Consider the following 26,539-nt stretch of genomic DNA (forward strand, 5'->3'; position numbering starts at 1 on the left):
ATCATTACTTGACTCGTCAGAAATCGCGTCCTCCTCCCCGTCCCTGAGACTGGGGGCCTGGTTCGGCGGACCCGGGCGGGGCTGGCGGAGCTCGGCAGAAACCAGTGGGCGGACTGACAAGCTAACAGAGGGCCAGCCCGGGGAACTTGACCCCGCGTCCGCTCTCCCTGCCGTCCTAACTCCCGGGCGGCCCCGCGCGCAGCCGTGCGCTCCGCGGCCCCGCCACCTGCTCCCGGCAGCCAATGGGGCGCGCGGGAGGAGGGGGGAGCGCGGGAGGAGGGGGGGCGGCCGGGGCAGGGCGAGGCTACAAAAGGCCGAGCACCAGGACACCCTGCTGCGGGCGCGCTCTCGGGGCACTCGGAAGGAGGTGGCCGAGCGCTGGGCACAGTCGGCTTGTGGACCAGGCGGGCACGAGACGATGCTGCGGGTGCGGTGTCTGCGCGGCGGGAGCCGCGGCGCCGAAGCGGTGCACTACATCGGGTCTCGGGTGCGTGCGCCGCCGCCTCATCGGGCAGCCGCGTGCTCTCTTCCCCTTCTCCTTTCCTGGCTTTCCCCCGCCAGCCTTGCACGACCCTGTCCTTTCTGGGCCCCCTTGGAAGCTCGGCTTCAGGAGCCTTTGCCGGCTGCCGGAAGCTTGGCGGTGTCCCAGGGGAAGGGGGCGTGCGTTGGGGCCACACCCAGTGGGCACAGCTGCGGTCTACGCGCCTCGGGTTGCGTTGGCCGTCAGTGCGGGGGGCGCCGCCCTCCCCAGCCGGAGGGGGCGAGGGCGACAAGCAACACCGCTTAGTGAAAAAGGGCGGCCTTTTGGCGGCTCGTCGCTATGGGTGGGCGGAGAGTTGGGCATGCGTGTACCGTGGATGGACGGGAGAAAGGGCGAAGTGGGACTTGGGGACGGAGGGGGAGCGAGCAGGCTCATTCCAAGCGTAACGTGTAGTCCCGAGTCGCGAGAGGAGTTGGAGCGAGTTCGGTCTGTACCCAGATTTGTGCCCGGTCCTGCCCTCCTCTTTCCTGGTATGCAAGCACGCGCCTGCACCAAACCCTCCCTAGCTCCTGGGACGGGAATAGCCAGGCAGTTTGGCTTCCGCCAGCAACTGGTTTCAGAACAGCTGTCACCCCCTCCTGCTTTTTAGTCTCCACCCTGGCTCCCCTCCTGCCTCCTTCCTGAGGCTTTTAACAGAACCGGATAGAGATTTGTGGGGTTGAGGTTTGCCTAGTGTATGAGGGACTCTCCCTGATCTAGAGTTTATGGGCTCTACATTTTCAAAAGCCTTTTTTGAAGTTCTTAGATCTCCTTCCTAGTTGTTTAAGTTTGTACCTGGGTTAGTTAATCCTTATCTTGCCTAGGGTACTGTGGACCATCTGTAAAATAAGCCTGTGATACTTGGTCACTCTCTCATAATTGCAGTGCCAAATAATGTGAAGTGTGTGTCCGTGAGGACAAACTGATGGTTTGAAGCTGATTATTCTGAAAGATAAAGTCATTTAAAATGCTTCTATAGTTTCATTTGCGTGGGGCGGGGGGAGAGGATCCTAATACTAGTAACCTTTGGTACTGAAAGGGACAGGAGGCTCCCTCCCCCAGCTGGACTTGGCAGGGAGATCCGGAGCCACTTTCTGTGGTTTTCTGGGAAGAAGGGTGACCCATCATCTGCAGAAAACTTGCTTAAGGCCTGATTGCAGAAAACCATTCCGAGATATAAATGGGGGTGTATGGTCGTTGGGGACAAAATCTTCTGAGAAGTTTTAAAGAGTTATACCAATTAACATAATACATAAAAAGATAATGTATAAATAAACACAAAAGTAAAATCTGTAACCCCACTACCCACCTATCCACTAACATCTCGGTTTACATTCTCCTAAAAGATTTTAAATGCCTGGCTGTGTTATCCTGGGTTTTCATCCTACCTCTACTTCCCCCTCCCCCAAGTACTGTGCAGGACCACACAATAATCTTTTCTTTGTTCTTGGAAGCTTGGAAGAACTGTAACGGGATGGGTGCAGCGAACTTTCCAGAGCACCCAGGCAGCTACGGCTTCCTCCCGGAACTCCTGTGCAGCTGACGACAAGGCCACTGATCCTCTGCCCAAGGACTGCCCTGTCTCCTCTTACAACGAATGGGACCCCTTAGAGGAAGTGATAGTGGGCAGAGCAGAAAATGCCTGTGTTCCACCATTCACTGTGGAGGTGAAGGTAAAGCCAGGGTTTCTCATGTCTGAGCGGGTTCATTCCTCATGGTCTGCAGTCTGGCTTCTGCTCCCACTCTCCTCTGTAACTGTGTTCACTTTAGCTTACCCAAGACTACCCAGATCCAGTGGCTGATGATATCTTACTTGGCATCTCTGCAGTATTTGACACTATCTACACCAATGATTACTCCCTCCTTCAGGTTTGGGGAGACCGTTTCGGGGGGTGGGGGGATATTAGTTCTTTCCCTATTCCTCACATCTTCTTCCTTTACGGTCTGTAATGTTGGGCTGAACAGAATTTCACTGTAGCTGTTCTCATAGCTTCCTCCCACCCCTCCACTCTGGTCCAGATCTCTCTCCTGAATTCTGTCCATATGAACACGTTAAACTCCTTGTTGGATATTGCCACTGGACCTCAAACATGGCACATTTGAGTTCAGCTGGCAGCCACTCTGCAAAACTGGGACGTTCTTCATTCCTTCCTTTCAGTTTTGGGCATTCCTATTTATTCAAGCTAAAACTTTTATTTATTTCTCCTTCAGTCACATCCTCCACATCCATTCTCCAAGATCGAACAAGTCTTTTATCAAAATGAACCTTACCTCCATCCCTCTGCTACTGCCTTAGGTCAGGATCTCATCTACTGCCTGGACTATTGCGGTGAACTCCTAACTGGTCTCCCCTATTTGCTGCACTCTCTAAACCACCTCTAGCTTCTATCAGAGTTAATTTTTTTTTTATAAATTTACTTATTTATTTATTTTTTGGTGCATTGGGTCTTCATTGCTACATGTGGGCTTTCTCTAGTTGCGGTGAGCAGGGGCTACTCTTCGCTGCGGTGCGTGGGCTTCTCACTGCGATGGTTTCTCCTGTTGCGGAGCACGGGCTCTAGGCATGCAGGCTTCAGTAGTTGCGGCACGTGGGCTCAGGGCTCCAGAGTTATTAGCACAAAAGAACTTGTTTTCCATTTGGAGAGGTATGATGTTTATTACATAGAAATGAAGACTAATACTAAGTATCTTATGGCAACTAGCTGTCAAGGCAGTTGAATTCAAATACCAGGAGAGCTAAGGGAAAAGCAATGACCAAATGCTGAATAGTTAGGAAGTCTTCTTCCTAAACGAAGAAAATAATTCTTGAGTTAGACCTTGAAGAGAAGGTAATAGAAAAAGTCATAACTTCTTCTAGTTGTTCTGAAACTACCTTTGGTTTTGATGAACAGATTAATTTATGTATCATCCACATGTTTTAAAAAGGCACGATCTTTTTAAAGTCTTTTGTTTTTTAATAAGTTTATTTTATTCATTTATTTTTGGCTGTGTTGAGTCTTCGTTGCTGGGCGCGGGCTTCCTCTAGTTGTGGTGAACAGGGGCCGCTCTTCATTATGGTGCGCAGGCCTCCCATTGCGGTGGCCTCTCCTGCTGTGGAGCACGGGCCCTAGGCGCGTGGGCTTCAGTAGTTGTAGCTCGCGGGCTCTAGAGGGCAGGCTCAGCAGTTGTGGCGCACAGGCTTAGCTGCTCTGTGGCATGTAGGATCTTCCCAGACCAGGGCTCAAACCCGTGTCCCCTGCATTGGCAGGCGGATTCTTAACCACTGCGCCACCAGGGAAGCCCTGAAGTCTTTTCTTGAAAGGAAGTCCCATCCCCTAACCATTTTAATTGGGTGGAATTAAATTTCAAATTCAAGCAATAATTTATCCTTCTATTTGTCTTTAGAATAATTGACTTTTATATCATGTGATCTTACGGAATCAGAATTCTAAGACATTATTTTGAGTTCTTTGTCACTTGATTTATGATTTTAGATTTTGAAATTTCATGGACTTTTGGAAGGTGTGCCAGGCTGAAGTCAGGAGATCAGGATTGAATTAGGTATTTGATAAAAGCTTATTAGCTAATCTCAGTTAATCAGCTATTTGACCTTGTGATCTTGATTCCACAAATTTCTGGGCCTCACTAAAATGAAGATATTAAGAGGGTTGCTATCTACCTAATGAGATTAAATAGGAAGGTAAAAGGTTACATGTTACTTATTTTTAAAGGACAAAACTACAACTCATTATAGTTGTATGGATGCAATTTGCCAAGTCTGTTGAGGGTATAATAATTGTAGATAATAGTAGCTTTAGCGGTATTGATTTCATTCATTTGTCTGGTTATTTCTGCTTTATGACACATAAGAAACTAGGTATCGAGGGAGAGGAAATTAAATCTAAGACATGCATGGCCAACTAGAAGGTCTTACCTTCTAGTTGGAGAAAAATGACACAGACATATTAATCAGTTTGGGACCAATGAAATATAAAATAGTGTAGTAAACCATTTATAGGCAGAGCATAAGATATGTTGGAAGATGTAAGTGCTAGAAAAATTTTATGGGAATGAGGAACATAGTCATCAGGAAGCACAATTTTTGAAAGCTTTGTGGCTTTTTATTCTGCAAACATGGTGAATACTTTCCATCAAATATGTGCTTTTTGTTTTGCTTTTGTCTTTTTTTTCTAAAGCCCTTGATAAAAGGACCTTTTAAAAATACAAAGTCGAGTGGGATGAATTGGGAGATTGGGATTGACATATACACACTACTGTGTATAAAATAGATAACTAATGAGAACCTACTGTACAGCACAGGGAATTCTACTCAGTGCTCCGTGGTGACCTAAATGGGAAGGAAATCCAAAAAAGAGGGGATATGTGTATACGTATAGCTGATTCACTTTGCTGTACAGCAGAAACTAACCCAACATTGTAAAGCAACTATACTCCAATAAAAATTAATAAAAAAAATACAAAGTCGATTAACGTTAATGTAATACCAGTTTGCAGCTGGATAAATAATGTTTCTATTGAGATTTCCTAGCCTTCCAAAGACAGTATTTAAAATTCACTTTGCAAACACCCCTAAAGGATTTTAGGCTCTGAAAGACTATCAGGTTTCTAGGAGTGCAGCCACATGTCTGCAAAAGATTATTAAAAACATCCCATGCTAAGCATTTAATATAGTGTTTTTTTATCTTGCAGACACTTGGTAAATGATTGCTAACTTACTTAGCAGGGTTGTAAAGGAAGTGTAAATAATTTCCAACTATCTCTTGGAAAATGTAGTCTGGCCTGATCACTCAGACTTTGTCCAACCTTAGCCAGAGTATGAACTATACAAGAGAATTCACACTTGTTCAAACAACTTTTTTCTCCCAGGGAAGTTTATATTTATCAAGCAAGCTTCACTCTGCACAAATAGTCACATGGGATACTTTGGAATGTGTCCAGCAAGAAAACATGGCTGTGCAGCAGAAACTATTTCACCCAGTGTTAAATTTTCAAAGACTTCTTGTCCCCTCGTGGACCGTTAGAGATGTGCCTGGCATGAGAAGGAGGAAGTGGTGAATGGATGAGTAGTACCAGGATGTGTCTGAGAGGAATATAAAGAGTCATTATTATCCTCTCCTCTGGTTGCTACTGCAGGACCTCCTAGGAGTAGAAAACAGTAGAGTGCTCTTGTTTTGTTCTGTGTTTTAAAAGAGTGGATTGATCTTAACAAGCAATCAAATTTTTAATTCTGATAACATTTTTCATGGGCCAGAAATTGAGCTTATTGTTTACCTATAGATCTTCAAAAGTAAAGCAACTAACTGATCATTTAGACAGGGTTTGGCAAGGTTTTTCTTTACAGGGCCAGATAATTAATGTTTCAGGCTTTGCAGACCATAGGTCTTTGTCACAACTACTCCACTCTCAACTCTGCCACTGTAGTGCAAAACTACCACAGGCCATATGTAAATGAGTATTTCTATGTTCCATAAAACTTTATTTGCATAAACAGGCAGCAGTCCAGATTTGGCCCATGGACTTTAGTTTGCCAGCCCCTGTTTTAGAGCTTCACTGGCATCTCTCTCTGTTTGCTGAAGACCTGTTTTTCAGATTCTTATTCCCTCCCCAGCAGGCTCAGCTCCAGCCTAATTGAACTAACAAGAGGCAGGTCTGCTTCCATATGTTTGATATTTATCAGGCTGAGGTGAAAGTGGAAGTAGAGACATATAATCTGGAAGAGACATGGTCTTTGACCATTAAAGAGCTAGACATCTAGATAGTCTGTCTCATTACCCAGTTTCCCCTTCTTTATGGCACTTACCACTGTCTGAAGTTATCTGATTTGTAATAATGGAAACCTCATCAGACATGATTAGGACTAGTGGTTGGTTAATCAATGATATAAGGAAACACTTTAAAAACACCTGCTTTAACACAGACCTACTAGAGAATGGACTTGAGGATACGGGGAGGGGGAAGGGTAAGCTGGGACAAAGTGAGAGAGTGGCATGGGCATATATACGCTACCAAACGTAAAATAGATAGCTAGAGGGAAGCAGTGCATAGCACAGGGAGATCAGCTCGGTGCTTTGTGACCACCTAGAGCGGTGGGATAGGGAGGGTGGGAGGGAGACGCAAGAGGGAAGAGATATGGGGACATATGTATATGTATAACTGATTCACTTTGTTATAAAGCAGAAACTAACACACCATTGTAAAGCAATTATACTCCAATAAAGATGTTAAAAATAAGAATAAAATAAAAATACCTGCTTTAAACATTTTTTAAAAACTTAAAACATATAAATGTACGTTGCTTTGCCAATCTTTTGATGAAGGTCCAAGGCTTTTTCTTAGCGTTTGGATCTTCTGATTGGAATTCTGCTTTGTGTGTCTTAATAAATTATATCCATGTGTGTCTCCTACATTTCCCAATGTATTTTTTAATTTGACTGAGAACCTTGCACATGGAAAACAATCTGAATGAAGAATCCTTCCAGACTGTTCCACTTTTGAAAACCAGTATTTTATAGTTGTTGTACCTACCCTAATTCAATAGTAATTTTTAGCAAATTGATTGAGCCTTTTTAAAGCATTCAACCGCTTTCCATTCAGTTGTCTTTTAAAATGCGTATAACCCTTGGACACTTCCTAAATGTTAAGATTTGTTTTTCAGCTACTTAAAAATTTGGGGATTTGCTTATCAAATCACTTCTTTTTTTTTTTTTTTTTTTTTGCGGTACGCGGGCCTCTCACTGTTGTGGCCTCTCCCATTGCGGAGCACAGGCTCCGGACGTGCAGGCTCAGCGGCCATGGCTCACGGGCCCAGCCGCTCCGCTGCATATGGGATCTTCCCGGACTGGGGCACGAACCCGTGTCTCCTGCATCGGCAGGCAGACTCTCAACCACTGCGCCACCAGGGAAGCCCTCAAATCACTTCTTTTTATGGTGAAAGGACCTGAAGCACTATGAAAGCTTAGATGGATTGGGAGAAGAGAGGTTGGTGGGGAGAGACACTTTGGCAGGGAAGTGTAGGAAGCACTAAAGGTAGACTTGCACCGCTGCACAGGTTTGCCAAGTGGTGATTCTGTTGAATGAGAAAATAATCAATAATGGCTTTTTAAGAGAAACAAAGCATAGTTGAGAGTATGTCCCTAACCTTTAAGGGAGCAGTGTCCTATTTTCCTACAAAGTATCTTGAAGTGCTGTTTTTTAGACAGAATTCTGGGATGCCTGGGTAGCCCATGGTTTTATCTTCGTATAGGTGTGCTTTTATTAAGCTGTTTTGTTTGTTCTCTTATTTGATTTCATTGAGACTGTCTAATGGGAGCGTCCATGTCCTATTTTGTCTATGAAGCATGTAAAAAGTGGCCCAAGAGCGTTCCAAGCCCATGTGAGGGCAGACATGCTGTGAGTGGTAAGGCATGAGATCTCAGGCAGAAGGAACAAAAGGTCTCAAAACATCCAGAGAATTTAGAGATCTTCATTCAACAAATATTGAGTGTCTTCCCAGAGTCAGTGTGCTTGGCTCTGGGGATGAACACTGCACCAGATGTGGTCTCAGTCTCAATTCCAGTAAGTTATACAAGTAATTGTTCACAACCTATGAACCTATCTTGAGCTGTAATTTTTTCCTGTAAGTATTTCACTTACTTTCTTCTGGTTCTAGGCCAACACATATGAAAAGTACTGGACTTTTTACCAAAAGTATGGGGGCCATCATTTTCCCAAAGATCATTTGAAAAAGGCTGTTGCCGAAATTGAAGAAATGTGCAATATTTTAAAAATGGAAGGAGTGACAGTGAGGAGGCCTGACACCATTGACTGGTCCTTGAAGTATAAAACTCCTGATTTTGAGTCTACGGGTAAGTGATACTGGATACTTTAACTGCTAGAGTCTTAATTTTTTAATTTCTCTCAATCTGTAAGGAGAAAGCTCTGATTATTTCTCAGAGATCCCTTTGTTTTAATAATCCTTCAAAACTTTAAAGATTATTTAGGAACAGTTTGGTTCTTTTTGGTAAGACTTAGATGTACACATTTTAAACTCTATTGTAAATCTAGAATTTCCTTGAAAGAAGCAGTTTTTCTAAACTTCATGAGCATTTCCTTACATAAGACCAGTGGATTCCATTTAATTTTCCTCAAGAAGAGAAATTAAAAGGGGAACAGAAACATTCCCATCTTATTTTTAACTGACACTGCTGCAGGATTGTTTTTGTGCCCGAGTTCAGTGTTTGTGTTTTTTTTTAATATTTATTTATTTATTTGGTTGTGCTGGGTCTTAGTTGTGGCAGGTGGTCTCCTTAGTTGCAGAGTTCGGTGTGTTCTAATTTACAGTTGTATAAGTGATCCTTGGCCCAATTTTCATCTTGTGGTACTGATATTCCCTGAAAAACTCTGTTAGGAGTTACAAAAGGTGAAAACTTGGTGGTTCAAGATGTCTTTGACCAAGAGATGCTTCTTTTTCTCTTTTCTTTTTTTATTTTTTCTATTTGGCCTGGCTTCATCATCCCCACACAGAATTCATGTTAACAGTCTAGGATGTATCATTTAATATTTTTTCATTTGCGTAAAATTATGTACATATACACGTATAGGTTTTCTGTAATTTTTATTTTTTTACCAAAGAATGAAATCACATGATGTAGACTCTTCTGTCTTGGAAATTAGCATCACTGAAGTTGCTCTGAAACTTTCTGGCCTGACAGGTTTATATGCTGCGATGCCTCGAGACATCCTGATAGTTGTGGGAAATGAGATTATCGAGGCTCCCATGGCCTGGCGCGCTCGCTTCTTTGAGTACCGCGCGTACAGAGCAATTATCAAAGACTACTTCCGCCGCGGGGCCAAGTGGACAACAGCTCCTAAGCCCACAATGGCTGATGAGCTTTATGACCAGGTAAGTCCCCAGTTATGGGAGAGCTTATCAGTAACTTTTCTAAACAATCCACAGAGACTGAGAGATTCTCTGATACCTTGTATTTATTATGTATTTCAGAAGCTGAGATGACCTACTTTTCGAAAACTGATTGTTTTATGATGAAAATAACAGTAAATGATAAGTTATAATAACAGTAATAATAATAGCTAACACTTATTGGTGTTTACCATGTGCCAGATCTTGAACTAAGTACTTTATTTACATCCTCAGTCCTGTTTACTTTTCACAACAACCTCATGAGGGAGTAGTTTCATTCCATTACAGGGAGGAAAACTTGTCTAAAGGCGCACAGCTATTCATTGGTGGAGACAGAACAGTCACTAGGCTGAACTCCAGCCTCTTCTAGAAAAAGAATTTGGTCTGTAGGCCATATTCACAGTAAAAGGAAGTATATGTCTCTTATTAGATCACTTACTATTTGATCACTTATAGAAGGAGTCAAAAAATGAAAATTTCTTTAAACCCTTTATGGGTTTAAAGACATAAGTAAGTAATGAATCTATTACCCAACCGCATACCCAGTCAAATTTGGTAGCGGATGCATGGCATCGCATTTTATGGTATGAGCTAGGCTCAGGGCCAACCTCCTTTTTCAAAAGAACAGAATGACTTCATCTTGCAGATTTTCAGTACTGTAGATAGATACATAAATCATTGGATGGGTCATGGAATATTTTCAGTTTCATTACTGCCTCTGTACCACCTGCTTCCAAGTATCAGGAACTTGTCATGCCTAGTTTTTCATTTTTTTGTTGGTGGTTTGGTTTATTTCGGTTTGCTTAGCATGGGCCTACATCTTCCCATGCCTGTTTCAGTCTAGAACAGGGCCGTAGTATTTCAGGAAATGATGATGTTGAACTAATTTTCTTAGTAATGAAGGCCCTATGAGTCATCTCTTCACGAACCAAGGCACTGTGTGTGTTCATTCTTGTTCCAATCAGGATTACCCCATCCATTCTGTAGAAGACAGACACAAATTGGCTGCTCAGGGAAAATTTGTGACGACTGAGTTCGAGCCGTGCTTTGATGCTGCTGACTTCATTCGAGCTGGAAGAGACATCTTTGCACAGAGAAGCCAGGTGGATAAAGGCTACCTCGGAAACTTCTCACTTTATTATATTTTAAATTTCCAAAATTAAAATATTTTCATCCTATTTTTAGTTATCTAAACATAGAACCAAATCTTTATAGGTTTATGTCTCCTTTTCTATTTTCAGGTGACAAACTACATGGGCATTGAATGGATGCGTAAGCATCTCGCTCCAGACTACAGAGTGCATATCATCTCCTTTAAAGACCCCAATCCGATGCACATTGATGCCACCTTCAATATCATTGGGCCCGGTCTCGTGCTTTCCAATCCTGACCGACCATGTCACCAGGTAGGGGAGTTCTTAGGACTCTGGAAAATCAAGAGAGTTTGGCAACTGAAGGAATTGCCACTATTATTTTAAGCACTTCCGTGATTTCATAATGGTTCTAAACGACAGATTCAGCAATGCTCACATTATTATGATCAAACATTGGACTGCTTATGTTATATTTACTACAGGATGTCCAACACTCAGAAATATACACTGTAGCCGTGATAATTAGTGTAGTGTCATCAGACTCTGACTTTGGCTGCTTGCTGCTGTCAGAGCCTCAAGTTTGTGCGTATGTGTGTGTTTTTATTGAACAGAGTGGTATTATCTCATAACTTGCAGCTGAGGTTCCTCAGCAGATGAATTGCAAACAAGATGATCTCTGCATGTCTGGGGTAACACCACTAGGCAGTGGGTGTCTTCTTCCCTCTCCAGTGGGGCTCCCTTCAGCCAGGCCCACCCTGCAGGGGAGGAGCAGAGCCACTGCACTGCAGCAGGTCTATCCCCCCCTGCAGCCTCCTACTTCTGCCCACTGCCCCCTACTTCCAGTTGGGCGGTGAGTGATTTTGTGTTATTTGCTGGGCTGCAGTGCGCCATTGCAAAATTCACTATTTTACCGTATCACTGTTCATTTCTATTCTATATATTTAGACCAATGACCAAGATTACTTATTCACTTCATTTTAATTTATTTATATATAATTTACATAAATCAATTATATATATTATTAAATATTTATTTAATATAATTTATATACTAAGTGGGTATGTGAACTAGGGATGGTTGGGTTATAATAGGTCACTAGGGACAGTTATGGTTCTTTGGGAGTATATTCCTAACATCTGTCTTTATACCATGGTCACAGACGCAAAGTGACAGACTATGAAGTGGATGGACTATGGGTTTGACATAGTCATATTTTGTTTTCTTACAACTAAGTAAGAGGAAATATTTTCATTTTCTTTAATGAGAATTTCTCAAGGAAAATATCTTTGGTCTTTTAAAAAATCTCTGAAACCTGTGAAAAGCACAAGAATATTTTTAAAAGCTTTAACATTTCTGTTACTTTTTAATTTTAATCTGGCAATCTGAGGACTTTATGTACATTTTAACTAAGATTCAGACAAAATCATCCGAATGTTTTGAAATTTTAATTTTTAAATTTTGGCAGTTGAGAAGACAGCTTCTCAAAAAGAATTATTAATCATAAGGGCTATCAGAGACCAAGAATGATAAGAATAGTATCTATAGATTTAAGCCTCTTTGGGTTTGGGGGGGTTTTTTTTATTTTGGTCTTGCAGATTGATCTTTTCAAGAAAGCAGGATGGACCATAGTTACTCCTCCAATACCAGTCATCCCAGATGGTATGTTTACTTTTGTATACTCATAGCCTAAAGTAATTACTTCAGTGGCCAAGAATCTTTCACCTATAGACAGCAGCCTGCATATTAGCAATTTAGAATATTTCTCTGGTAAGCAGTAAACTGGTGCTTGGCACTACGGGTACTAGAACAAGGCTGGACTTGTGTTCACAACCTCTCCTTCCATAGAAAATGAAAATGAAAAGACAGGAAAAATCAGTACAAAACAATTTGACGGAGAGCAAGAAATGGCTTTTTAAAGACAACAAGGTGAAATTCAAATGTGTAATGAGTATGGATTGATTCATAACATTTACAGATAGTCTTAAGATTAAAATAAATTTTCACAGGGAAACTGAACTATTGAAAGAATTGAGCTGTCACTTGAATATTCTTCACTTCTGAATCCTTGCTTTAACCAAGAATAACAGCAGACATGATTTAACGGTTATTGCTGTTTTTAGATCACCCACTCTGGATGTCGTCCAAATGGCTTTCCATGAATGTCTTAATGCTAGATGAAAAGCGTGTTATGGTGGATGCCAACGAAGTCCCGATTCAAAAGATGTTTGAAAAGCTGGGTATGTACCCAGCATAAATGAAACATGTTCATATTCAAAAATATTAAATGAGAAGAAATGACATGCTAGGTCTGATGTATGATTTATCTAATTAAATTTCTGTTCCTTTTAGAAGTACCAAGTTGTTATTTCGTAGATGGACAATATACTTCTTTTCAACAATCACAACCTCAAAAGGTTGGAGATGCATCCCAGGCTCCTTAGACACCCCCTGAGCAATAAGTTTATCAGTCTTCCATGACTTATCTAACTTCCTGGTGCCCAAGTGTGGAGAGCTACCCCTTTGCAGATAAGCATATAGATGATTTGGCCCTTCGCCAAATAAGAAATTGTTGGGGTCCTTTAAAAGTAATTTGTCATTACATATTTTAAAGGACGTATAAGGATACAGATATAGAAGTGACTTATCTGTGTGATAAGCACTGTGAACAAAATAATGAAATACAATAGAGGATGTCAGTAAATCATTTCAGCTTTGAACTAAAAAGCAGAACTGGTTATTACTTGGGTGGGAATTTGCTTATCGTGGTATTCAAAATTTAGACCAGTTATTCTATACTGAGAAAAGCATTTAAAGAATTTTCATATGGCTGTTATTAGGGTGCAGAAGTGTGTGTTTATCACTATCATTCTACGTGATGTATCCTAAGTGTCAAATAAAGCCAGGCAGTACACTTGTTGAAATCAAGTCATGTTTTGATTTATGTCTTATATTTCAGGTGTACTACTCAGAAGATATTGTTTGCCCCTTTGAAACATACCTCTTTAATGAAGTATCAGTTTAGAAAGATTAGCCCATTAGTTTTAGATTGAGCCCAGTCTAATGATTTCACCTGTAATGCTATCCCACTTCTTTTTTCGTGGCTTTTGTTAAATAAGCCAGTTGCTTGGGTTCACTTTCCTGTCCTTTAAGATTTTATTGTTTCTCAACTTAAAATATTATTAAGTACCAAATATCTGATTTATAATTTTGTTTTTAATACAGTCTTTTTGAACATAGGGAACTTGTTAAAGCAAATTAACTTCTCTCCAGTTCAAGGTTATATGGCTCTAGCCATCTGACTAAGATAGATATGTCTTTCTATCAGGAAACACATGCTCATGGTTAAAAGCCCACTTCTTATCCCAAGCCCACTCCTGAACCTGTGTCCAAACCCTGTTTTTACTCTTCAAAGCCCTGCTCAGTCTTACTTTCTCATGAAAGGCTTTCCAGATGACTCATGCTGCCTTTCTAACTATACCAGTGGGCCCTTTAGCAACTCTGTAGCTTAGCTTTCCTCTCAAAATAATGGATTCCCTGAGAGAGGAGAATAGATTTTCTTTTTAAAACCCCATTATGCCAAACACAACAGATTCTTCCAAAATACCATTGGTTGACTGGGCCATGTACATCATAACCATATTAATACAAATGGTGCTGGATTAAACTAATTGCCTGAGTAGCTTTGATACCTGTATGACCATACAACCCAGATGAGTTCTGTTCCACTGTTTCCTTAAGGTGGCCTGGTCAAGCTAATTGTGTCAGATAAACTCTGCTTATATGTGGGTAGGTAAAGTCAACTTTTCAGGTTGGCTAAATTATACTTTTCTTACTAAATTGACATGGTAAAATTAGAAACAGTCTGACAAAGTAGTTAAAAGGCCTTGAAATTTTACTATTTGGATTGTTTCTGAACATTTGTCAGATATATCCACTCATGAAACCTGTTGACTTGTGAATAGTCAATAGAACAAAATAGACTTCAGAGTCTCTGCTGACTTTCTGGTGAAGGTTTTATATTAGGAGTGGAATAGATTAGATGAAATATAATTGACGAATAAAATTGAAAGACTATCCTGGGGTGGACTTAAGGGTTAGAACCACAGTATTCCTACCCATTTTTAGGCTCATTTCTATAGAAGAATCTTCATGTGAGTCCATCTAACTGGCCACGTCTCTCTCTTTCCATGCAGGTATCAGTACCATTAAGGTTAACATTCGTAATGCCAATTCCCTGGGAGGAGGCTTCCACTGCTGGACCTGCGATGTCCGGCGCCGAGGCACCCTACAGTCCTACTTTGATTGACCAGGCCTGCTGGGGCTTGGGGCTTGGCCTCAAATAAAACTAGGAAGCTTAGGGATAAGGTTCATTCTCCTGCTTTAAAAAGTGCATGAACTGTAGTACTTTATACAATCATATCCATAACAGGGGTCTTAAGCCTGGTTTATTTTTATTATTTTTCTTTGATAAAAGGAAAATAACCTGTGCTAGATCTTACTCTCTTCTCCTAAATATTTTACTGTTTGGCTTCAAGCATAAAAATTTGGTGAATGTCTACCAAAACAAAAATTAGTCATTTGAGTAACTTGGCTACTAATATATTTAACCATCTACCTCTGTTTTTAATTTTCTTTCCAAAAGGCAGCTTGAAATGTTAGTCCTAATAGTCACTTTTTTTTCCTTTTTGCTAAACTTGTGAATGTTTGTATCACTTCTTTTTTCTAAATAAAAGACTCAGAATGTATACAGATCTTATAGAACCAGTAATTGTCTCTTTTTCTAATAAGGAATTTTGGTAATTTTTAATTTTTTGTTTTTAAAAATAACCTAGACTATTGCAAAAATTTAAGTGAATTTTCCATGAATATTTTTAATATTCTCATCTCAACATTGGTGATATTTGCTATTAAAAACCTTTTCATACAACTTACCTCATTTCAAGTGATTTATTTTAATCTCTTTTTTCTTCTCTGTCCAGAATTTTAGAGGAATATTTAGTGCAATAGGATATAACTATCAGTTCCAATTCCTAAATTTTGATGTTCAGTATCTAGTGGATACATTGCATCTTTGGTCATCTAAGATTTGTTTACAGATGTGCAAATTATTTAAAGCACAGTCTTTAAAAGCATTAAAAAAAAACTAATGGAGGTAAAACCTACATGCGATGTGAAATAATTTTAACATTGGATACGGTACATGTATTTTTATTCTAATAAACTTTTGTGTTACAGAATGGGTTTTATTAGAGTTTGGCATCAGTCTAATCATTTTAAGCATAAGTAAATTATGGGAATATAGCTCTTGAAACAGTGTTCTAATGCTTTGAATTATTCAATATATTCACCCCCAGTAGATAAAAATTTAAACCTAATGCTTGTATTCAGAAATGTTTAGCAGAGTCAGATTTTATTTATTAATTAATCCAATCAGCAACAATATCTGAATGTCTTCTGAATATAAGGGACTAATCCTAGGCCCCAGAAGAGGAAAAAAGTCTCCATTCTCTAGATACTCAGTATTTTGACCCATGAAAAATCTGTGGGGTGGGGATGGGGGGAGGTGTACTTTGAAGTGGTCATGGGTTTCGACCTTGCCTTTGTAGCCTAGTGTCTTTTTTCACGCACCACAGAAATACCTGCCCATTCTACACTCGACTGAATCCTGCTTAAGAAACCTTACAGGGGCTTCCCTGGTGGCACAGTGCTTGACAGTCCGCCTGCCGATGCAGGGGACATGGGTTCATGCCCCGGTCCGGGAAGATCCCACATGCCGCAGAGCGGCTGGGCCCGTGAGCCATGGCCACTGAGCCTGCACGTCCGGAGCCTGTGCTCCACAATGGGAGAGGCCACAACAGTGAGAGGCCCGTAAAAAAAAGAAACCTTACAATCATGTGGACTGGTGCACAGTTAGGGGATATATTCCTGGGTTTAAATACTACTCTGCAATTCTATTACACACCCCTCCACATTCTCCTCAGTGGCTATTCCAGACCTTCACTTTGTTCTCTTATCATATTGCTTCATTTTTCACAGAGAAAATAGAGGCGGTCAGGTGTCAGTTCCCTCAGCTTTTCTGCTCCAATTCTCTATAGATTTACCTGCATTTGCATTCCCTGGTTAAATTCTTTCTCTCCTTGCCTGTACTAGCTAAGCTTCTAAAGAGAAAAGTTGGGTCTTCCTCTCATCACTCAACTGTACTTCTCAACCCTCTACAAAGACACTTCTCTCACTACTGCAGAGAAAGAGGTGAACCTTTTGACCAGGTCTAATCCACACAACTGTCCTTAGATTCTAATCTTTCTCTCCTCTTTCAGGAACTGGCTTCATCAGTTATCATCTTTCTTATAACTCCAGCCTCTGTGTGTGTGTGTGTGTGTGTGTGTGTGTGTGTGTGTGTGTGTGTGTGTGTGTGTGTTTTCCCTCAGCAAATAGTCATGTTCAAAATAATCTTCAAAACAAAAACTATCCCTCTGGCAATGTCACTGTCTTTTAGAGCTCAGTTTCCAGAAAGAATACATCTACTGATATGTCCACTTTTTCACCCTTTATTTACTCTTCAATCTCTTGCCATCTGATTTCTACCTTATTGCTTCAGTGTACTGCTGAGAACCCTGACCCAAGTGTCATTTCCAGTGGGTACAATTCAGGCCTTACTGACCATTCCTTTGAAGGTCTCTCCTCTTTTGGGTTTCTGAGGTACCACTTTCTCCCTCCCGGGTTATCTCACCTGTGCACAGGTCTTCCCCTCTGCATATCCACCAGTAATTCCCAGAGGCTACGTGGGAGGGGAGGCCCTAAGCCTGGATCTTCTAGTCTAGGCCTGGCCCTGAGCCCCAGGTCCTGTTCCCAACTGTCTGTGGACATTATCTGGATGTGCAAAGGCATCGCAGGCTCAACACTATCACAACTGACTCAGTTGGCCAAGCCATCCTGGACTCTTCCCTTTTCCTCATCTCATCGTGTCTCTAGCATTGGCCTTTTGCATGGTTATTAAATAAGACGATTACTTCAACAAAGATAGCTCAACTGAATGATTTAATAAAGTCTCTATTTTTAGATCCTTGGCACTCCTTGTGGTGTCCCCTCTTGTCAAAGTTGTAGAGGAAAACAGAAGCAGCCTGGTGTCCACCACACAATTGCTATCAGGTTTCTTTTCGTCATGCACCAGTCCTGCAACCTGGGGGCTTCTATGGTATCTGTAGCAGGCAGAAGGCCCACCATTTGCCGCTTTAGAGTCACGGTTTCCAGATCACTTGCCAACAACTGCAGATTGCCATTCTTCCTAGGGACCACCAAGCCTTTTGTAACTCGATGTCTAAGGAAACAGCTGTGCATATTAGGATGAACCTACTGTCATAAAAAATGAACTAAATTTAAATAAAAATATCTAATATTGCCAGGGCAGGTCTAGTTCCTTGTAAAAAAGCAAGGTATTTCTTTCAGGAATAGCCTTTTAAAAATAAAGTTCATGGATCTGACCACTCTAGTGTGTTAACTTGAAACTACATAGGAATACCACCCAATAGTTCAGAAGAATGTAAAAATACAGTACCTCAGATTTTTTTGGTCAACTTTTTGGATGTAGAGGATCTTTTTTTTTAAGAAATTAGAGGAATATGAAAAACATTTAGATTCCCATCACAGTGCACCAACAGTAACAGTGAAACGAGGTTTGACTGCTAAAGTCTCATAGGACTTAAAATGACAGTGCTTATAAATCTATATAGTTTATTACAGGAAAAGGACACAATATAGCAATAGTATTAAAGTAACGACATGCATCACAGCCAAAGGCCATCTCACAGCAAAGAGTCCAGGGCAGCCAAGCCTGACCTGCATTTGTTAGCCCTCTGTAAGGGCTGTCTAGACACACTTTCTCAGATCTGGAATCACCAATATGAGCACGGACCATCTCAGAACCAAGGAGCCCAACGTAGAGTCTCAAGCAGGGTTTCTCATCCCCTGTTGGTCACGTGGGCATATACTTGCTATGTAACCAGTTCCAATGACAGAACCCTCTGGGTGTCTCAGACCAGGTGCAAGTCAATTTCACTGTTATCAATAAACAATGTCAAAAGCTTGCCTTGAAACTCCTCCCACCCATGGTTACAAAGCAGCACTAATAATCAGTAGGTGTTATGCCTGGACCAGAGGTCAGTGTCAGGTGGGTACATTTCTTATTTTAGTAAAAGAGTTCGGGCCAATTTCAGGTCTGCAGGAATTAACCCTCACAGCACGGATTAACCCCTCATCCATGGTCAAGACCATTTTAGGACAAAATAGTCACTCTTAGTTTGAGAGCCATTACTTGCTTGACGATATATAATCAAGTAGACAATCAAAATGTACATGAAAATTCCATGCATTTGTAACAATCCATGGGCAGCTGGTATGGATTTAAACAAATAGCTGAAAATTCCAGCATAAACTTTCTCATACTTCTGAACTAACTTTACAATTTGTTTGTCTACTTCTTCTACAGCCATTGTGTTTATGGTATGTATCTGCTGAGGGATTCAGGGACTGTAGTCGACCTACCATTGCTCAGGTCAAAATTTTCTTCATGCAGGTTCTCCTCCACAGGGATAATATCCTAAAGGGGTTTAGTTCAGTCTCCCAATATTCACATTTGATTGTCCATATCAGTATTATCACGTTTTATTAGCTTCTACAATATCAGTTTTACCCAATTATATAATGTAATTCTACCTTTAATCCTCCTCAGGTCAAGTTATAAGACATAGTCCTATAATTTTGTGGAACGGCCCTTCAATCACTTGTTTTCCCTCAGTTTAAAAAGCATATGTTTTGTTTATCCCCATTTTCTATTAACCCATTACTTTGAGAGTGACAAGTAATATTCTAAGCCTACTGAATATGTTTCTTTGCCTACCGTTTCACTGTATATATAGGCAGTGAAGTGTCTTGATCTTATCTGATGAAATGTAACTAGGAGGGCCAAACAGGAAGGTGATATATATGTGTGTGTGTGTGCGTGTGTGTGTCTGCATGTGTGTATGTGGTTGTTGCAGTCCTTTGACAGAATTTGCAACACTGACTTTAGCCATTGGTATGTGAAACCAAACCCTTAAGGCCCATATTTAAGTTGTCAAACAATAGGTAAAGGGACAATGTAATCTATTTGCCAGCTGTATGATGGACCTTTTCCCCTGGGAATACTTCCCCAGAGGAACCGAAAATCCTGCCTTTCCTGTTGGCAAATAGGGCAATTTTTATTAAGAGTTCGAGGCTCAGTAGGGCCAAATAACAGCTGGCCAATCCTCTTCAGGAGGCTCTATAGTCAGTCCTAGGGGAAAAGAGGCTACTTGCTTGTGACTACAGTGAGTTCCTCCTATGGAAACTCTCAGGAATATGCTCCCATTGTGTACAAATCCATTTTAGGATGGAACTTGTTTGGGCATTGTCCTTCCTGTTGGAATGCTTTTCTAACATCACCCATGACATGCTGGTATTTCAGGTCTTAATATAATCTTATATCCTTCTATTATTGGAGCTGTTCCATAAATGCTCAGTAACAAGCCTGTAACTGTCTTCAAAAGGAATATACTAGAGAGTAGCATTTGGTACTTTTCTAGTTCAAAAGTCCAGGTCACCATTGAGCAGTAAATATTGCCTTTGGCCAGACACTCCAGTGGGCATGAGTGCAGGCAGCCAACACTTCTAATATTATTTCATCATAAGGATCATAAGGTCCTAATGGGATAATTTGGGCTACAGCCCTCTGCGGTTCTAAGAAGCCTTGTTGCTATTCAGCTCCTCAGTCAAATATAGCCTTTTTCTGGGTAATCTTACGAACTGAAACTAATGGTATCCCTAAGTGAGGGATACAATTTTTCCAAAAGCCAAACAGGCCCACTAGGTGTTGAGTCCCTACAGCCTGAGAGATGGGAAGAAATAATTTATTGCTCATTGTCTACAGTATGCAGTCCCTCCAAATTTCATAGTCTGTGTACAGCCCTGGATTTTTTTGGAGTTAATCAATTATCCCCAATTAGTTATATGATTTATGACCTTCATAAGGTCTCTTTTAGCTTGATCCTCAGATTCTGAGATAACCATATCACCAATATAGCATATTTGAACATTGTCCAGTTTTATTAGATCTAGGGCCCACCTGACCAGACTGTGACAGTACATGGGCAAGTTCAAATATCTTTGATGTGATACAGTAATTGTGTATTACAGACCATAACACATCAATGCAAGTTGTGGTTGCCTCCCCCTGTCGACTGATAATGGGAACAGCACATTTTCTGTGGGATTCTGTGGTGAACTGGCTCACATTGGTCTCTGCTTCCTGTACCCTGCTGTCTGGATTAGGTATCACTCCTCTATCAGCTGTCCTGTCTTCCAAAAATGTACAGGCAGCTCTCATCTACTGTTCTCCCTTTTCTCTTAGTCCTTGTGGGTTTTTACCTTGTTATTCCATTACTATCATTTTAGGGCAGTTTCAGGGGAAAGTGAAGATAAATGTTTATTTTTAATCCAATTCAGTCCCTAATCATGTGTTAGTCTTTAGACAGTTAATTCTAAATAGCATGATAAAGGAAGAAATTGAGGGAATTTCCCCCAAATCGGACAACCTGGTTGCACACCAGGAATTAAGGTGAAATGGAAGTGAACCAGCCCTTGCACCGTCTGCAGCTCAGCTTCACATCATTTGAGTAGCCCAGAAAATCTCTAGCTTGGAATTGGATTAAAATGATACTTGATGGCTGGCACTCCCAGATGACTGAAAAAAGTAATAAAAATTCTTTTCTGAGGGAATGTAACATCTGTCTAGGCTTCAGATTGTTTCTAAAAATAAGATTTCATATACAAAGTCCCATACACAACCAAAGACAGACAGACACATGAAGAGTAAAGACCCTTTCAGCAAAACATTCAACAGAAATATATCCACAGACTCCAGATATCAGATTATCAGACAACAGACTATAAAGTATCCTCCCACTAAGAAGCCCCATACCCATTAGCAGTCATTCTCCATTTCTCTTCTAAGCCCTAGGCTATTACTAATCTACTTTCTGTCTCTATAGATTTATCTGTTCTGCAAATTTAATAAATGGAATCATACAAAATGTGGTCTTTTGTGATGGGATTTTTTCACTTAGCAAAATGTTTTCAAGTCTTATCCACTTCGTAGCTCATATCAGCACTTTATTCTTTTTTTATGGCTGAAAAAATTCCATTATATGGATATTCCACATTTTATATGTCCATCAGTCGGTGAATATTTATGTTATATCCATTTGGGGGCAATTATGAATAGTGCTGCTGTGAACACTTGTGTGCAAGTTTTCATGTGGACCCAGCAATACCAGAGTGAAACTGGAATTGCTCAGTCATATGGTAACTCCATGTACTACTTACAGAAAGAAAAAAAATAGTTACATTAAAAAGAAACTAGTAAGGGTTCTTTGAGAAGATAAACAAAATTGATAAACCATTAGCCAGACTCATCAAGAAAAAGAGGCAGAGGACTCAAATCAATAAAATTAGAAATGAAAGAGAAGTTACAACAGACACCGCAGAAATACAAAGCACCTAAGAGACTACTACAAGCAACTCTATGCCAACAAAATGGACAACCTGGAAGAAATGGACAAATTCTTAGAAAGGTATAATCTTCCAAGACTGAATCAGGAAGAAATAGAAAATATGAACAGACCAATCAAAAGTAATGAAATGGAAACTGTGATTAAAAATCTTCCAACAGGGCTTCCCTGGTGGCGCAGTGGTTGAGAGTCTGCCTGCCGATGCAGAGGATGCAGGTTCGTGCCCCGGTCTGGGAAGATCCCACATGCTGCGGAGCGGCTGGGCCCGTGAGCCATGTCCACTGAGCCTGCGCGTCCAGAGCCTGTGCTCCACAACGGGAGAGGCCACAACAGTGAGAGGCCCGCGTACGGCAAAAAAAAAAAAAAATCTTCCTACAAACAAAAGTCCAGGACCAGATGGCTTCACAGGTGAATTCTATCAAACATTTAGAGAAGAGCTAACACCCATCCTTCTCAAACTCTTCCAAAAAATTGCAGAGGAAGGAACACTCCCAAACTCATTCTATGAGGCCACCATCACCCTGATACCAAAAGCAAACAAAGATACTATAAAGAAAGAAAATTACACACCAATATCACTGATGAATATAGATGCAAAAATCCTCAACAAAATACTAGCAAACAGAATCCAACAACACATTAAAAGGATCATACACCATGATCAAGTGGGATTTATCCCAGGGATGCAAGGATTCTTCAATATATGTAAATCAATCAATGTGATAAACCATACTAACAAATTGAAGAATAAAAACCATATGATCATCTCAATACATGCAGAAAAAGCTTCTGACAAAATTCAACACCCATTCATGATAAAAACTCTCCAGAAAGTGGGATGGAGGGAACCTACCTCAACATAATAAAGGTCATATACGACAAACCCACAGCAAACATCATTCTCAATGGTGAAAAACTGAAAGCATTTCCTCTAAGATCAGGAACAAGACAAGGATGTCCACTCTCACCACTATTATTCAACATAGTTTTGGAAGTCCTAGCCATGGCAATCAGAGAAGAAAAAGAAATAAAAGGAATACAAACTGGAAAAGCAGAAGTAAAAGTGTCACTGTTTGCAGATGACATGATACTATACATAGAGAATCCTAAGGATGCCACCAGAAAACTACTAGAGCTAATCAATGAATTTGGTAAAGTTGCAGGATACAAAATTAATGCACCGAAATCTCTTGAATTCCTATACACTAATGATGAAAAATCTGAAAGAGAAATGAAGGAAACACTCCCATTTACCATTGCAACAAAAAGACTCAAGTACCTAGGAATAAACCTACCTAGGGAGACAAAAGACCTGTATGCAGAAAACTATAAGACACTGATGAAAGAAATTAAAGATGATACCAACAGATGGAGAGATATGCCATGTTCTTGGATTGGAAAAATCAATATTGTGAAAACGACTCTACTACCCAAAGCAATCTACAGATTCAATGCAATCCCTATCAAATTACCAACGGCATTTTTTACAGAACTAGAACAAAAAATCTTAAAATTTGTATGGAGACACAAAGGATCCCGAATAGCCAAAGCAGTCTTGAGGGAAAAAAACGGAGCTGCAGGAATCAGACTCCCTGACTTCAGACTATACCACAAAGCTACAGTAATCAAGACAATATGGTACTGGCACAAAAACAGAAACATAGATCAATGGAACAAGATAGAAAGCCTGGAGATAAACCCATGCACCTATGATCAACTAATCTATGACAAAGGAGGCAAGGATATACAATGGAGAAAAGACAGTCTCTTCAATAAGTGGTGCTGGGAAAACTGGACAGCTACATGTAAAAGAATGAAATTAGAACATTCCCTAACGCCATACACAAAAGTAAACTCAAAATGGATTAGAGACCTAAATGTAAGACCAGACACTCTAAAACTCTTAGAGGTAAACAGAGGAAGAACATTCTTTGACATAAATCACAGCAACATCTTTTTTGACCCACCTCCTAAAGTAATGGAAATAAAAACAAAAATAAACAAATGGGACCTAATGAAATGAAATGTCTAAGCTTTTGTACAGAAAAGGAAACCATAAACAAGATGAAAAGACAACACTCAGAATGGGAGAAAATATTTGCAAACGAATCAATGGACAAAAGATTAATCTCCAAAATTTATAAATAGCTCATGCAGCTCAATATTAAAGAAACAAACAACCCAATCCAAAAATGGGCAGAAGACCTAAATAGACATTTCTCCAAAGAAGATATACAGATGGCCAGGAAGCACATGAAAAGCTGCTCAACATCACTAACTATTAGAGAAATGCAAATCAAAACTACAATGAGGTATCACCTCACACCAGTTAGAATGGGCATCATCAGAAAATCTACAAACAACAAATGCTGGAGAGGGTGTGGAGAAAAGGGAACCCTCTTGCACTGTTGGTGGGAATGTAAAATGATACAGCCACTATGGAGAACAGTATGGAGGTTCCTTAAAAAACTAAAAATAGAATTACCATATGATCCAGCAATCCCACTACTGGGCATATACCCAGAGAAAACCATAATTCAAAAAGACCCATGTGGGCTTCCCTGGTGGCGCAGTGGTTGAGAGTCTGCCTGCCGATGCAGGGGACACAGGTTCGTGCCCTGGTCCGGGAAGATCCCAGATGCCGTGGAGCGGCTGGGCCCATGAGCCATGGCCGCTGAGCCTGCGCGTCCGGAGCCTGTGCTCTGCAACGGGAGAGGCCACAGCAGTGAGAGGCCCGTGTACCGCAAAAAAAAAAAAAAAAAAAAAAAAAGACCCATGCACCCCAATGTTCATTGCAGCACTACTTACAATTGCCAGGTCATGGAAGCAACCTAAATGCCCACTGACAGACGAATGGATAAAGAAGATATGGTACATATATACAATGGAATATTACTCAGCCATAAAAAGGAACGAAATTGGTTCATTTGTATAGACATGGATGGATCTAGAGACTGTCATATAGAGTGAAGTAAGTCAGAAAGAGAAGAACAAATATCGTATATTAACACATATATTTGGAACCTAGAAAAATGGTACAGATGAACCGGTTTGCAGGGCAGAAATTGAGACACAGATGTAGAGAACAAACGTATGGACACCAAGGGGGGAAAGCGGCGGGGGGTGGGGGTGGAGGTGGCGGTGTGATGAATTGGGTGATTGGGATTGACATGTATACACTGATGTGTGTAAAATTGATGACTAATAAGTACCTGCTGTATAAAAAAATAAAATTAAATTTAAAAAAATTTACATTCCTCCCCCCAAAAAAACTAGTAAGAATAAAAATAACCCTACTAATATACCAAATCAGTGTATGATTTGTGTGATTCATTTGTATAATAGTTGGTATGACTGTATTATGGCTTGAAAAAGACGATGAAAAGGATCTGAAGGGCAACGTGGCTCTCACGTGAAGATAGACTAAACTGATTGAACTCAGTCTAGAAGAAGGAAAACTGAGGAAGTTACAAAATCAAAATTATTGAAGTTACAAAGTCTTGACTAACTGGTCAACCTCCAATTTATTTAACCATTTTCAAAACACCTCAATAAGAGTACAGTCTTGATTTTAAATAAGATAGTTCAGGAACCTAATAGCAAAGTAATCTGGACTCTGTTGGGTTTTTTTACCAAAAAATATAATGAACATATATGAATATTAATATATGAGTTACTGAGAATCTACCATAAGCTAGGCATCATCCTGAGTACAAAACATGCTTTATCTCATTTGACTTTTCTAAAAAACTTCAAGATAGGTATTATTTTTCTTATTAAAAAAGGAAGAGAAAATACAGGTTAAGTGCTCATGTCCAAATCTCTCCTATTTTAACAACAATTTTCTCTTAAATCACATCATCCCCCAGCTACCTCTCATTTCCTTCCCTCCATGTAGAGGTAAATTTCATGAAAGGATTGCTTGTATTTCCCATAATCATTTTCTTACCATCCTTATGGTAAGAAACTTATACCTGAAGTTTGCCCCACGACATTGTCAGAAACTGCCTCCTCTGAGTTCAACACAGAAGTGAGAGTGCCAGTGCCATTTTCCAGACTTTCTCTTAAAAACCTCTTCCCTTGGCTCATCCTCTAGAGCAGGATTCAGCAAATGTTTTCAACATCCTTGGAGCTAAAAATGGCCTTTGTATTCTTCAATAGTTGAAAAAAGTCAAAAGAAGAAGAAGATTTCACAACATGTGAAAGATTACATGAAATTCTCATTTCAGTGTCCATAAATAATGCTTATGGGACACAGACACGTGTATTCACTTCTGTATTGTCTATGGTTGCTTTGGTGCTACAGTGGCAGAGTTGAGTAAGTTGGGACAGAGGCCTTACTTATGTGGTGCTATCACTGCTTCACGCTGCTGCTCACGGGCTATGAATCACACTGACACACTTAGAACTTGACAGATCCCACTGACACAGTTAGAACTTGAC

At 40.5% G+C, this 26,539-nt stretch overlaps 2 protein-coding genes across 5 annotated transcripts in view; one reads left to right on the forward strand and one right to left on the reverse strand.

The window, feature by feature from the left end:
- SLC28A2 (solute carrier family 28 member 2) overlaps positions 1-26,539 on the reverse strand; it is a 221,766-nt gene that overhangs the window by 19,479 nt on the left and 175,748 nt on the right. The gene's annotated exons all lie outside the window — the stretch shown is intronic.
- Positions 285-15,445, forward strand: GATM (glycine amidinotransferase). 4 transcript variants are annotated; one of them, XM_004281266.3, is made up of 9 exons: positions 285-487; positions 1,975-2,193; positions 8,169-8,364; positions 9,211-9,401; positions 10,385-10,522; positions 10,661-10,825; positions 12,110-12,173; positions 12,635-12,751; positions 14,708-15,445. In XM_004281266.3, exons 1-9 carry the CDS (start codon positions 419-421, stop codon positions 14,818-14,820), a joined length of 1,272 nt encoding a protein of 423 aa, XP_004281314.1. In that variant the 5' UTR covers positions 285-418; the 3' UTR covers positions 14,821-15,445. The 4 variants fall into 4 exon arrangements, with proteins under 4 accessions (XP_004281314.1, XP_033264275.1, XP_033264277.1 ...); XM_033408384.2 differs by lacking the exon at positions 14,708-15,445 and adding an exon at positions 12,864-13,626 and having other exon boundaries at positions 292-487; XM_033408386.2 differs by lacking the exon at positions 1,975-2,193 and having other exon boundaries at positions 293-487.

This window comes from Orcinus orca, chromosome 2 (assembly GCF_937001465.1).
Source record: "Orcinus orca chromosome 2, mOrcOrc1.1, whole genome shotgun sequence".
Taxonomy (NCBI): domain Eukaryota; kingdom Metazoa; phylum Chordata; class Mammalia; order Artiodactyla; family Delphinidae; genus Orcinus; species Orcinus orca.